Raw genomic sequence first — 15526 nt, 5'->3', positions numbered from 1 at the left:
TTATTTGAAATTGGAGAACTCAGTGTTGAGTCCTTTGGGCTGTAGGCTGCCCAGGTGGAAGATGAAGTGGTGTTCCTCCAATTTGCAGTTTGTTTCACTGTGGCAATGGAGGAGGCCAAGGGTAGTCAAGTCGGAAAGGGAGTGGGAAGGGGAATTAAAATGGGCAGTGACTGGGAGGTCAGGTCAGCCCCTGTAGGTCCGGCTGAGATGCTCGATGAAACGTTCCCTTAGTTTATGTTGGGTCTCGTCAATGTAGAGATGACCACATTGGGAGCACCTGATGTCGTTAACTAGGTTGGAGGAGAGGCTGGGGAACCTCCTGTCTCACCTTGAAGGGCTGTTTGGGGCCTTGGACGGAGGTGTGGAGAGTGGTGTGCTGGCAGGTTTTACATTTTTTGTGGTTGCAGGGGAAGGTACCTGGGGTTCAGGGGTTTTGGTAGGGGAGATGGCACCAATTCCTCTGCCTCTGCCTCTGCCACATCTGCTCAGATGAGGAGACATTTCACTCCCAAGCATCCCAGATGTGCACCTATTTTGATCAATGTGCTTTCCCACTCTCTGTCATCCAGACAGCCCTCGACCACACCTCATCCACTCCCCACTCCACTGCTCTGAACCCCGCCCCCTCCTAACACAATAAAGACAGGATCCCCCTTGTCCTCACCTACCATCCCTTGGTGGCTCAATGGTTAGCACTGCTGCCTCACAGCTACAGGGACCTGGGTTCAATTCCTGTCTCAGGTGACTGTCTGTGTGAAGTTTGCACATTCTCCCTGTGTCTGCGTGGGTTTGCTCCGGCAGGGATAAATATAGGTTTGGGGTCTGTGTGGGTTACTCTTCGGAGGGTTGGTGTGGACTTGTTGGGCTGAAGGGCCTGTTCCCATACTGTAGAAAATCTAAGCTTTGGGGTGGCACGGTGGCTCAGTGGTTAGCACTGCAGCCTCACAGCACCAGGGTACCAGGTTCAATTCCAGCCTTGGGTGACTGTGTGGTGTTTGCAAATTCTCCCTTTGTCTGCGTGGGTTTCCTCCAGGTGCTCCAGTTTCCTCCCACAGTCCTAAGATGTGCAGGTCAGGTGAATTGGCCATGCTAAATTGCCCATAGTGTTAGGTGCATTAGTCAGAGGGAAATGGGTCTGGGTGGGTTACTCTTTGGAGGGTCGGTGTGGATTGGTTGGGCTGAAGGGTCTGTTTCTACACAGTAGGGAATCTAATCTAATCTAATCCCACCAGTCTGCACATCCAAATTATCATCCTTAAAAACTTCCGCTATCCAGTTAGACCCCACCACCAAGAACATCTTCCCCTCTGCCTTCTGCAAGTTCCCTTCCCTTCACCACTGCTTGGTTCGTGCCAATATCCACACCAACCACCTCCAACCTCCCCTCCCCCAGAAACCCCAGGTAGATTCCCCAGCAACCAGAAAAGAAGCAAAACCTGCCAGCACACCTGTCACCGGGTCAAAATCCTGGAATTCCCAATCTAAGAGCATTGTGGGTCAACCCATGGCAGGTGGACTATGGTGGTTCAGGAAGGCAGCTCACCACCACCTACCTTCTCAAGGGGCCAATAGGGACGGGCAACAAGTGCTGGCCCAGCCAGTGATGCCCAGATTCCACAAAAGAATAAATAAAAAAAACAGGAGGAGGCCATTCAGCTTCTACGGCCTCACCATCATTCAGTGAGTGCAGAGTTAAGCTGTCTCTTCAATCCATCAATCTGCCGCAACCCTATATGTCTGAATATCCTTGCCTACAAAGCAAATATGACAATCACAGCTTTAAGAAAGCTAATCAAGCTCAAATCTCCTGCTTTTTTTGTTGAAGAGAGTGCTACAGTTCTTCTACCCAATATATCAAGGAGAGCTTCCAAACTTACCCCTGAATGACCTACCTTTTATTTTAAGGTTACTAGGTTTATCCCACAACTAGCCAATATATATATTTTTCAAATTGTAAAACCTTAGTCAACTCACTGTTAACGCTTTTATATTTCTGAGAATACAAATCCAATTTCTGTAATCTTTCATCATAATTAAACCCTTTGTTGGACCCCTGTTCGCCATTTCATTGTGAGTTTAATTTCCTCAGAGGTTCTATAGTTCTGGCCTTTCGGCCCATCAGATGGCTGAGTGGTTAGCAGTGCTGAGTCACAGCACCAGGGTCTCAGGTTGGATTCCAACCTGGGCGACTATCTGAGTGGAGTTTGCACATTCTCCCCGTGTCTGCATGGGTTTCCTCCGGGTGCTCCGGTTTCCTCCAACAGTCCAAAGATGGGCGGGTTAGGTGAATTGGCCATGCTAAATTGCCCATAGTGTAGGGTGCAGTAGTTGGAGGGAAAAGGGATTTGGGTGGGTTACTCTTCGGTGGGTTGGTGTGGACTTGTTGGGCCGAAGGGCCTGTTTCCACACTGTAGGGAATCTAATTTAAATATCTGTACCAGCTTGTTGCACAAACCTCATTACCTCGTGCCAATCTCTTGCCCCATGAGTTCTCCATACTGTTTTTTGCACCCCCACCCCCCCCCCCCACCCCTTCCCCAACTCTTCTGAAGTGTGCCAAATCACACAGTGGCATTAGGGTTTCTGATGAATGTCTGACCAAGTTGCAGTAACACAACATCAGAAAGCCCAAGGAAACTGAAGTCTAGGCTCTGTCCAGGGACAGGGTGTTGTCAGGATGAAAATGGCCTTGAGTAAATTCCAAATGGCAGTGAAGGGATGATCGGTGATACATCTCATTACAGAGATACTGTGGTGTAAAACATCCATTTGCTCTCGATGCTCAGAAACTAATAACTCAGCGTGAAGATTGATAGTGCGTTGTACTGAGCGTTTCCCGGTTGACTGATTATATGGGACTAGGATGCAAGTGTTACCAAAAGGTAATATTTTTACTTTCCCATGAATAATTCAATAAACAAAAACTTATCTAGCTTAAACTGTGTCAGTTCTGGCTCAGTGATAGCACTCTCATCTTTTTCTCACGGCTGGTTATGTGAATTTGTACGCAGAAGGTGGTGGCCATAGATTCTTGTTAGGCCGGGCCAGGAAAACTGATCAGGGGTACAATCGGAATATGGGACACAAGTCAATCATCAAATTGAATGATTTGGAGATGCCAGTGTTGTACTGGTGTATGCAAAGATAAAAATCACACAACACCAGATATAGTCCAACAGGTTGGACTATAACCTGATGTTGTGTGATTTTTAACATCATATTGAATGGCAGAGTAGGATTGATAGGCTGAATGGGCTACTTCTGCTCCTAATTCTTGTGTGTCCCATGTATCTCTGAGTCAGAAGATTGTCATGATGTGAAGGTGCCAGTGTTAGACTGGGGTGGACAAGGTCAGAAGTCAGACAACATCAGGTTATAGTCCAGCAGGTTTATTTGAAATCACAAGCTTTTGGAGCGCTGCTCCTTGGTCAGGTGAAGGAGCAGCGCTCTGAAAACAAAAACAGAAGTTACTGGAAATGCTCGGCAGGTCTGGCAGCATCTGGAGAGAAATCGGAGTTAATATTTCGGGTCAGGCTTTAGGTGCACTCCCAATGCAGTACTGAAGGAATGCTGCACTATCAGCTGTGCCACCTTTCAGATGAGAATTGAAACCTCTGTCTGCCTTCTCAGGTGGATGGAAAGGATTCTGTCACATTCTTTGAAGAGAAGGTGTCCTGAACAATAGTTATCCCTCCTGTGACCTCACTGAAAGGTTATTTGGTCATTATTACATTTGCAGCTTCTGCGAGCTTGCTGTGCAAGTTCGATGCTTCATTCCTGATTTCATTTTAGCTGTCAAAACTACTTCATTTGTCCTAAAGTGGCTTAGGTTGACCTGAAATAGTGAAAACTACCACAAAAATAGAAGTCGCTCCATTTGTTCATGTTTGTGAGACGTTGTTACAGAAATGAAGGTCTCTTTCTGTAACTGGTAAATTAAGGCAGATGTACTTTCTTGTTTTGGAGATCAGGTAGTGTGATAATCCTCTTTTTTTTCTCTCTCGTTCTCTCTCCAGGAAAGTGATGATGGAGAAGTGGATAAGAACAAGTGCTGCACCCTCTGTAACATGTTCTTCACCTCAGCAATTGTAGCACAGTCCCATTACCAAGGCAAAACGCATGCCAAGAGAATGAGACTGGTGCTGGGAGAGCCACCGGTACCTCCCAGGACAACAGGTAAGCCTCCTTGGGGACATCTCAATGGGAATCATGTTGTCAGAGGCTCTTCAAAGATTACAGTTGATTGATGATTCCAGCACCACTAATCCAGATATCTGGTTTCCAGCATCTGCAGTCATTGTTTTTACCACCTTGATGAGGTCTCCACCCCTAGCAGTCGGCATCCAACACAAACATCACAGACCCCTGTGTAAAGTAATCACTAGGGTCTTCCAGGGTTGTCCTGGAAAGTAAGAAGTGTCAGTCCCCTCTCATTGTGGTGCCAGAGTAGAACATCATAAGCGGCACGGTGGCACAGTAGTTTAAGCGGCACGGTGGCACAGTGGTTAGCACTGCTGCCTCACAGCGCCAGAGACCCGGGTTCAATTCCCACCTCAGGCGACTGACTGTGTGGAGTTTGCACGTTCTCCCCGTGTCTGTGTGGGTTTCCTCCGGGTGCTCCGGTTTCCTCCCACCATCCAAAGATGTGCAGGTCAGGTGAATTGGCCATGCTAAATTGCCCGTAGTGTTAGGTAAGGGGTAAATGTAGGGGTATGAGTGGGTTTCGCTTCGGCGGGTCGGTGTGGACTTGTTGGGCCGAAGGGCCTGTTTCCACACTGTAATCTGATCTGATCTAATCATGGGTTCAAGCACCGGTCTGTAGGCTCATGTGCAAAATTGTACTGACTCTGCCAGTGCAAGTATTGAGGGAGTGTAGCACTCTCAGAGGTACTGCCTGTCATCACAAACCCAGCAAATGCTGGAGAAACTTAGCAGGTCTGGCAGCAGCTCTGGGGAGGGGAGAGAAATAGAATTAACCTTTCCAATCCAGTATGATTCTTCTTCATAATATCATGGTGTATGGTAACATTCACTACGCAGTATGACCTGCTGCTCATGATGAAGTCTGTTGTCAACATTTTGTTCAAGAATAAGAAGTGACAGGGTCTAATTGATCTAATGTGGTCAAGGAAAACCATTTCCTGGTCTAACTGGAAGAGTCGCTAAGAGTGGTTAACAAGATATATTTTATTGTGCCACAAAAATAGAAATTGCTGGAAAAGGTCATCTGGTAAATGCAGTCAGACCTGCTGAACTTTTCCAGTAATTTCTGTTTTTGTTTTTGATTCTGATCTGCAGTTCATTTTGGTTTTTATATCATTTATTGTGGTGTTGGTTTCTGATTCCTGGTTACATTGATCTGATCGTCATTGTTACGGAGTCTTTGAGGGGAACCAGATATTGGAGCTCAGTCCTTTGAGATCCTAATCTGGGGCTGGTCCACATTACGTCCATATTCGTCATCGTAATGGGTGCTGCTTCTGGAACGTCTCAGTATTAACCCTTTCAGGCCCATATTTGGAGCCTGTCTTCTCCGGCACATGTGAAACATCTCATTTTGAGGATTTTGAAGGAGAACAGGTTGTCTTCCTGAGTCTCCTGGCATGTATCCATCCTTCAATCAACTTGATAAAAACTGCTTACGTGATCAAAATTCTTCAAGATTGTACCCCTTGATCTTTTGGGGGCGGGGGCAGACTGGCAGCAATGACAGTGGCACCTTCAAGAGAGCAGTACTCCCTCAGTACCAACATCAGATGTCAATCTAAGTCCTGCGCTCAACAAGTCTCTGGAGTAACATTTGAATCCACAACCTTAGAATTATAGAGTCATACAATATGGAAACAGAGCCTTCAGTGCCAACAATAATCCCAAACTAAACTAGACCCAGCTGCCTGCACTTGCCCCTTTCCTTCCAAACATTTATTATTCATGTACTTGTCCAAATGTCTTTTAAATATTGTAGCCCACTTTCATTACTTCCTTTCAAAGTTCATTCCACACACAAACCACTCTCTTTGTAAATAAAAAAAGTCCCCATATCTTTTTTAAATCTTTCTCCTCTCATTTTTCAAAATATGCCCCCAGTCTTGAAATCCCCCACTCCAGGGAAAAGACATATTCCATTCACCTTATCTATACCCCTCATGATTTTGTAATCCTCTATAGGATCACCTTACAATCTCCTACTCTCCAGTGAGAAAAGCCCCAGCCAATTCAGCCTCTCCTTATAATTCAAACCCTCCATTCCTGGCAACATTCTGGTAAGTCTCTTCTGAACCTGCTCCAGCTAGAATAATATCATTCCTGTAACAGAGAGACCAGAACTGGTCACAGTACTCCAGAAGAGGCCTCACCAATGTCCAGTCCAACCTTAATATAACATTCCAACTCCTATACTCAAAGGTCTGAGCAATGAAAGCAAGCTTGCTAAATGCTTTGGTAACTATCCAGTCAGAGGCATGAGTATATTATAATCCCAGACAATGTTATTACTGGACAAATCAGATCGTAGATTGAAATCTGGCTTGATGGATCATATTTTGTTCAGTTTTAGTGATGGGATCTTTCACTGAAACACAAACATGCAATGATGCACATTTAACAAAAAAGCAGTATTAAAGAATATTACGCAAAAGAAGTGAAGATAAAATAGAATAAATTAAATTGTTTACATATAACAATTATTTAAAGATTGCAAAACTCAGTAAACAACTCACGCTTTTAAACCCAAAAGTATTCCATTACAGTACCCAAATACCAGAGAGAAAATTCCTTTCTCTATCACACATAGGGTTTGACTTTGCAGATGTTTTAATTCATGGCCCTAAGAATCTTTTAGCCACTTCCTTGAACCTTCATACCACTGAGCATAAACTTTATCAGGTTCAAGTAACCATTCAGAGTTTTAACCAAACACTTCTGGTGTGGAATTTTCAAACTAAACTCTTTACACTAAGATAACTTATTTAACAGCTCTAAATTGTTACCTTTTCTCAGGGGATACCATGTTATACATCCAGCTTCAGCTGAGACTTCTGCAGAATCCCAACTGGAACCCAAAATTATTTTTCATATTATAGGTGTTTCACCTAATCAATAAAGAACAGTTTCCAGAAATATCTAAAGTGAAATTTTAATGCTAACTGCTTGTTTACTTTGATCAATTGTAAGCTGTCCCAATGAAAATAAAATCTCAGTGAACACCAGGCACTCTCTCTCAGACAATTTTAAGAGAAATCACCATGACTGCAGAAGTACAAGTTAGTCATTAAACCCCTTCAAACATGCAGATCAAAACCTACATGACTGAAAACTCTAAAATGAATGATATTCAACTCTATACAAATCACACACCTTACATCACCCAACCCAGTGGTCATTATCATATTGCCGTTTGTGGGAACCTACCTTGCACAGTTGCCAAAATCCCTAATATCATAATAGTGGTGACTTTTCTAAAGTACTTCATTGACTGTGAAGCACTTTGCAATGTCCTGTTGTTACAATAAGTGCTGTACATATGCAACATCTTCCTCTGTACCAAGGGTTAAGGACTTAAAGGATGAATAGTCTCCTTTTAAGAGTTTATGACTATTTATTTGTGGGTGCATGGAGCATGGTCTCCAGCTATTAGCGGGAATGTGTGTTCTGTTTTAATGCTACTCCAAATGGAAGCAAGCAGCTGAGTTTGTTATCTGAAGAGGAGCCATTAGGACGGTTTCCAGTACCTGAAATGTAATGTTCAGACGCGGGTGTGTTGAATCTAATTGCAAGCCCTTTGCAATAATGTACTGAAGGTTAATTTTATCGAGCACCGATTTAAATTAGCAAAACATCATTCTTAATGATCACAGTGCCAGGGAGACTAACCTTTGGGAAATCAGAACTGGAATCAGTGATGCGACTATTTAGCTGATTATTAAAAACATGTTAATTACAATGTTCCAAAATTCCATTACTTGTTTCTGATTAAATGCTTCACATGCATTTGTTTGTGCATTTTTGAAATCCTAAAGCCACCGCTTTTCATTATTTCACATCTGCAGTCCTGCCACATGCAGTCATGCGTTGTGGCGGACAATTAAACCACTCACTAGAAAAGGATGTTTCAGAAATTTCCCTCTCCTCAATATTGGAAGGGCCCAACACATCAGTACAAAAGGTAAGGCTGAAGCATTTACAGCAATCTTCAGCCACTGTGCTGAGAGGATGATCCATCTCGGTCTCCTCCAGTGGTCCCCAGCATCACAGATTCCAGCCTTCAGGCAATTTGATTCACTCCACGTGACATATCCAAAACAGTTGGAAGCACTGGATACTGCAAAGACTATGGGCCCTGACAACATTCCAGCAACTGGTATATTAAGTTAGTGATCTGGGCCCAACCATCTTCAGCTGCTTTATCAATGTCACCCTCCATCATAAGGTCAGAAGTGGGGATGTTGACTTATGATTGCAGAATATTCAGCAACATTGCAACTCCTCAGATACTGAAACAGCCCATGTTCAAATGCAACAAGATCTGGATAATATCCAGGTTTAGGACTGATAAGTGTCAAATAATATTGGAACCATACAAGTGCCAGACAATGATCATCTCCAACAAGACATGATTTATACATCATCCCTTGACTTCTAGAGGAATTATTGACTGAATGACCCGCTATCAACTTGCTCAGAACTCCAGTCAATCAAAAACTAAACTGAAGTCACCACATAAATACAGTAGCCACAAGAACAGGTCAGAGGCTAGGCATCCTGCAGTGAGTAGCTCACCTCCTGACTCCCATAGCCTGTCACCATCTAAAAGGCACAAGCCAGAAGTGTGATGGAATGCTCCCACTTGCCTGGATGGGTGTAGCTCCAACAATACTCAAGAAGTTTGATACGATCTAGGATACTTGATTGGCACCACATCCATAAGCATCCACTGTCTCCACCAGCATCACTCAGTAGCAGCTGCATCTCTAAGCTGCATTGAAAGAATTCACTGATCTTCCTTCAATAGCACCTTCCAAACCCATGACCCATACCACATAGCAAATGCATAGAAATGTCACCACTTTTGGATTCTCCTCCAAGTCACACATCATCCTGACTTTTTAAAAATTAATTCACAGGATGAGGGTATCGCTAGCTAGGCCCACATTTATTGCCCATCCCTAATTGCCCAGAGGGCAGTTAAGAGTCAATCACATTGTTGTGGGTCTGGAGTCACATGTAGGCCAGACCAGTTAAGCAGTTTTCTTCCCTAAAGGACCTTAGTGAACCAGATGTGCTTTTCCTACAATTGGCAATAGATCCATGGTCATCAGTAGATTTTTAATTCCAGATATTTGTTGAATTCAAATTCCACCATCTGCTGGTGGTGGGATTTGAACTGGGGCTCCTAGGATATTACCTGGGTCTCTAGATTAACAACCCAGTGATAATACCACTAGGCCATCACCTACCCAATGACTTGGAAATATATTTCCATTCCTCCAGTGTTGCTGAGTCAAAACCCTGGAATTCCTTCCCGAACAACATTGTGGATGGTCCTTCACCCTCAGGACTGCAGCAGTTCATGAAGGTAGCTCAGTACCAGATTTGTAAGGGCAATTATTGACAAACAATAAATGTTGGCCCAGCCAGCAATACCCACATCCCATGATATTGTTTTTAATTAAATATGGTTTTCTGTTTGAAATGTGTTTGCTTGTTTTATTCCCTAGCTCTTAGCCCCACAACTCGCCTCAGCCCACTATCTGAGGCCAACCCAGACCATTAACAATCTTGGTGTCACATTTGAACCCAAGATGAGTTTCCAACAACGTTTCTGCACTATCACCAGCTCTGTAACATTGCCTAACCATGACCCTGCATCAGCTGTTCTTCTGTAGGAACCCTCATTCTTGTCTTTGCTACTTCCAGACTTGGCCATTCCAAACGCTGTCCTACCTAGCCTCCCAAAAGACCATAAGATATAGGAGCAGAATTAGGCCATTCAAGTCTGTTCCACCAATTAATCATGGCTGATGTGTTTCTCAGCCACATTCTCCTGCTTTCTTTCCAGAACCCTTGATCCCTTTACTAATTAAGAAGTTCTCTATCTCTGTCTTAAATACACTCAATAACTTAGCCTCCACAACCTTCTGCAGCAATGAGTTCCCCAAATTAACCACCCTCTGGCCGAAGAACTTTCTCCTCATCTCAGTTCAAAAGGGTCATCCCTTCACTCTGAGGCTGTGCCCTTAGGTCCTACTAGTGGAAACTGCACATCCACTGTGTCTAGTCTTCTCAGTGTTCTGCAAATTTCAATGAGATCCTCCCTTATCCTTCTAAATTCCACTGAGTACAGAGCAGAGTCCTCAACCTTTCCATTATGGCAAGCCCTTCATCGCGAGGGTCATTCTTTAATTATCCTCTGGATCCCCTCCAATGCCAACACATCCTTCCTTAGATTCGGCACTCAAAACCGCTCATAATATTTCAAATGTGCTCTGATCAGAACCTTATACAGCCTCAGAAGTACATCCCTGTTCTTGTATTCTAGCCTGCTCAAAATGAATGCCAACATTGCATTTGCCTTCCTAACTGCGAACTGAATCTGTATGTTAATCTTAAGAGGATCCTGAACTAGAACTCCCAAGTCTCTTTGTGCTTCAAATTTCTGAAGCCTCTCCCCATTTAGAAAAGCTATGCCTCTATTCTTCCTACCAAAATGCATAACCTCACACTTTCCCACATTGTATTTCATCTGCCAATTCTTTAGCCTTTCTCCTAGCCTATCCAAGACCTTCTGCATCCTCCCAACCGCTGCAAAACTACCTGTCCCTCCCAACTTCCATAGAGCTAATAATGAGCTTGTTCCAAACATTCTCTGCAAACACCTTAACTTTCACCAAGTTTATCCCATCACCTCTATGCTCACTGACCTGCAGTTGCTCCTGGTCTGACAATTTTAAAATGGTCTCTGTGGTTTTCACATCTCTGAAACCTCACCCTCTCTTTACGTTTGTATGTTCGTCTGGACCATCAACCCTTTCCCCCAGGTAACTGCGCTCCTCCAATTCCATCAGTAACCCCACTTATAATCGCTTCACCATTTTGTGGCCCACGTGGGTCCTAAGCTTTAGTATACACTTCCTAAACCTCCTTGTCTCCCTACATCTTTGTTCTCATTTGAGATATTCCTTAGACCTTGCCTCTGACTGAAATTTGGTCACCTACTGTAATATTGCCTTATTGTTCACTGTCAAATTTCATTTCATAATTTCTCGTGTGAAGGACTGAGGATGGTTTACCAGTTTAAAGTGAGATATAACTGCAAGTTATTGTCATTGTTATTGCTTTATGCCCCAAATTGCTCTTGAGCAGTTTCATCATACATCTATCTCCCTGGCATTCCAGTTCAGAATCAGCTCATGCACTAGCTGTGACGATGTAAGTGGGACATCCTACCACAGAGACAATACAGCCAAGACAGCTCTTCACCCTGCCTGGAAAGAAATGCTCTTATTCATGCAGACTAGCACAAACATAGATATGTGCACATGCACACACAAAGCTGCGAGCATTCACACAAACATATGCAGACATGCACACATATACAAATAAACACACATAGATGCACATTGGAACAACACACACATGCACACATGGACATACAAACACGTGCACAACACAGTACTCATAGACATGCAAACACATACACATATACACACATGCATACAAACACAGGAAGGACATAAAACAGAGAACATTACAGCGCAGTACAGGGCCTTCGGCCCTCAATGTTGCATCAACCTGTGGAACCAATCTGAAGCCTACCTATCCTACACTATTCCATTTTTTTTCCATATGTTTATCCAATGACCATTTAAATGCCCTTAAATTTGGCGAGTCTACTCCTGTTGCAGGCAGTACGTTCCACACCCCCTACTACTCTCTGAGTAAAGAAACTCCCTCTGACATCTGTCCAATATCTAAAACCCCTCAATTTAAAGCTATGTCCCCTCATGCTAGCCATCACCATCCAAGGAAAAAGACTCTCACTGTCCACCCTATTTAACATTCTGATTATCTTATATGTCTCAATTAAGTCATCTCTCAACCTTCTTCTCTCTAATGAAAACAGCCTCAAGTGCCTCAACCTTCCCTCCATTCCAGGAACCATCCTAGTAAATCTCCTCTGAACCCTTTCCAAAGCTTCCACATCCTTCCTATAATGCAGTGACCAGAACTGTGCAATACTCCAAGTGTAGCCACGCCAGAGTTTAATACAGCTACAGCATGACCTCGTGGTTCCAAAACTTAATCACTCGACCAATAAAAACTAACACACTGTATGTCTTCTTAACAATCCTATCATTCTGGGTGGCAACTTTCAGGGATCTATGTACATGGACACCGAGATCTCTCTGCTCATCTATACTACCAAGAATCTTACTATATCCATATATACCACATCAACCACTTTACCCTCATCCACCTGTTTGGTCACCAACTCAAAGAGCTCAATAAGGTTTGTGATGTCCAACCTACCCTTCACAAAACCGTGTCGACTATCCATAATCAACTTATTCCTCTCTGGATGTTTGTAAATCGTCTCTCTTGTAACCTTTTCCAACACTTTATCCACAACCGAAGTAAGGCTCATAATTACCAAGGTTGTGTCTACTCCCCTTCCAGAACAAGGGGACAACATTTGTTATCCTTCAGTCTTCTGGCACTTTTCCTGTAGACAATGATGACATAAACATCAAAGCCAAAGGCTCGGCAATCTCCTCCCTGACTTCCCAGAGATTCCTAGGATAAATCCCATCTGGTCCAGTGGACTTAGCTATTTTCACACTTTCCAGAATTGCTAACCCCTCCTCCTTGTGACCCTCAATCCCATTTAGTCTAGTGGCTTGTATCTCAGTATTCTCCTCAACAACATTGTCTTTATCCAGTGTGAATACCAACGAAAAAGATTCATTTAGCAGTTCCCTATCTCCTCAGACTCCCTGCACAACTTCCTACTACTATCCTTGATTGGCCCTAATCTTACTCTAGTCATTATTTTATTCCTGATATACCTATAGAGAGCTTTTGGGTTTTCCTTAATCCTATCCACCAATGACTTCTCATGTCCCCTCCTGGCTCTTCTTAACTCTCTCTTTAGGTTTTTCCTGGCTAAATTGTAACTCTCAAGCACCCTAACTGAGCCTTCACATTTCATCCTAACATAAGCCTTCTTCTTCCTCTTGACAAGAGATTCAACTTTTTTAGTAAACCATTGCTCCCTTGCTCGACCACTTCCTCCCTGCCTGACAGGTACATACTTATCAAAAACACGCAACAGCTGTTCCTTGAATAAGCTCCACATTTCAATTGTGCCCATGCCCTGCAGTTTCCTTCCCCATGCTATGCATCCTAAATCTTGCGTAATCACGTTGTAATTGCCTTTCCCCCAGCTATAACTCTTGCCCTACGGTATATACCTGTACCTTTCCATCGCTAAAGTAATCATAACCAAATTGTCGTTACGATTAGTAAAGTGCACACCTATCTCCAATTCTAACACCTGGCCGGGTTCATTACCCAGTACCAAATCTAATGTGACCTCATCCCTTGTTGGCCTGTCTACATACTGTGTCAGGAAACCATCCCGTGCACATTGGACAAAAACTGACCTATCTAAAGTACTCAAACTGTAGTATTTCCAGTCAATATTTGGAAAGTTAAAAAAAAACCCATAACACCTCCCCTGTTACTCTTGCTCCTATCCAGAATTATCTTTGCTATCCTTTCCTCTACATCTCTGGAAGTATTCAAAGACCAATAGAAAGTTCCCAATACGGTGACCTCTCCTCTCCTGTTGCTAACTTCAGCCCATGCTACCTCAGTAGACGAGTCCTCAAACATCCTTTCTGCCACCGTAATACTATCCTTGACTAATAATGCCACACCTCCCCCTCTTTTACCATCTTCTCTGTTCTTACTGACCATTCTTGCTATTGAGGGAATCCACTGAAGGTTTGCCAGATTGATTTCCGGGATGGCAGGATTGTCATACGAAGAAAGATTGGATCAATTGGGCTTGTATTCATTGGAATTTGGAAGAATGAGAGGAGATCTCATAGAAATATTTCAAATCCTGATGGGACTGGATGGGCTTGATGTGGAAAGAATGTTCCCAGTGTTGGGGATCTCCAGAACTAGGGACCACAATCTAAGGATAAGGGGTAAGCTATTCAGGATTGAGATGAGGAAGAATTTCTTCACTCAGAGTTGTGAACCTGTGGAATTTTCTACCACAGAAAGTTGTCAGGGCCCGTTCATTAGATGTATTCAAGATGGAGATGGACATGACCCTTGCAGGTGAAGGGATCAAGGGGTATGGAGAGAAAGTGGGAATGGGTTACTGAGATTTCATGATCAACCTACACTTATTTTCTACATTTATATGCACACATAAGACGCGCAGACACACAATTATGCACACACTTACAAACTCACAGTGACGTACATCCCTACATGGTTACACAAAGGCACTTGAGGCTGTTTTCCTTTAAGTTGATGTAGAAAGAGAGCTACAGGAATTTATATCCAGAAACTGGTAGCACACCCAGATGCCATGAACCAGAAGCCTGATTTTAATGGCTGGATCTCATTTAACTGTGGTCCCTGTAAGGAATGAGCTGCTAGAGGAAGTAGTGGAGGCTGGTAGAAATACAACATTTAAAAGGCATCTGGGTGAGTACATAAATAGGAAGGGTTTGGAGGGATATGGGCCAAGTGCTGGCAAATGGGACTAGATTAATTTAGGATATCTGGTCAGCATGGACGAGTTGGACTGAAGAGTCTGTTTTCATGCTGTACATCTCTGTGACTCTATGATTCCAGGCCACCAGGAATATAGCCAGAGCCGGAGAAGATGTTGTAAATGGATGGTACCAATCACAATCAGGGGTCACCTGGCATTAACTAGGTGCTTGGGGTGTGGGTTGGTGTGGACTAAGACCCAGATCCCATACACACCAGGCTGAAAATTACAAGACAGGGTAGACCGTGCTGTCCCCCAGCAGGGAAGCTGACTTGTTCATTAAAGCCCAGCCCATAGCCACAATTTCCTGTTCACCAAGTTGCTTACTAGCGAGATTTGCACCTCCTCTGGTAGGCTAAGAGCTCCAACAGCCCTGGTTGGGCCTTGTGCTTTAGTAGGCACTGCGATTCCATGAAAAACGCAGCAGGTCAGGCAGCATCCAAGGAGCAGGAGAATCGATGTTTTGGGCATGAGCCCTTCTTCAGGAATGAGGAAAGTGTGTCCAGCAGGCTAAGATAAAAGGTAGGGAGGAGGGACTTGGGGGAGGGGCGTTGGAAATGCGATAGGTGGAAGGAGGTTATGGTGAGGGTGATAGGCCGGAGTGGGAGTGGGAGTGGGGGCGGAGAGCTCAGGAAGAAGATTGCAGATTAGGAAGGTGGTGCTGAGTTCGAGGGTTGGGACTGAGACAAGGTGGGGGGAGGGGAAATGAGGAAACTGGAGAAATCTGAGTTC

At 43.9% G+C, this 15526-nt stretch overlaps 1 protein-coding gene across 3 annotated transcripts in view; it reads left to right on the top strand.

Annotated features, from left to right (window-relative positions):
• zgc:171482 (zinc finger protein) overlaps positions 1 to 15526 on the top strand; it is a 374188-nt gene that overhangs the window by 120451 nt on the left and 238211 nt on the right. For all 3 annotated transcript variants that reach the window (XM_043712993.1, XM_043712992.1, XM_043712994.1), the window contains one exon: positions 4017 to 4176. In XM_043712993.1, coding sequence (XP_043568928.1) covers positions 4017 to 4176 — 160 coding nt within the window. The remainder of the gene's footprint in view (positions 1 to 4016; positions 4177 to 15526) is intronic.

The sequence above is a fragment of the Chiloscyllium plagiosum genome, chromosome 22, assembly GCF_004010195.1.
Source record: "Chiloscyllium plagiosum isolate BGI_BamShark_2017 chromosome 22, ASM401019v2, whole genome shotgun sequence".
NCBI lineage: Eukaryota > Metazoa > Chordata > Chondrichthyes > Orectolobiformes > Hemiscylliidae > Chiloscyllium > Chiloscyllium plagiosum.
The sequence above is the reverse complement of the archived record's forward strand: the minus strand, read 5'-3'. Positions and strand labels throughout refer to the sequence as shown.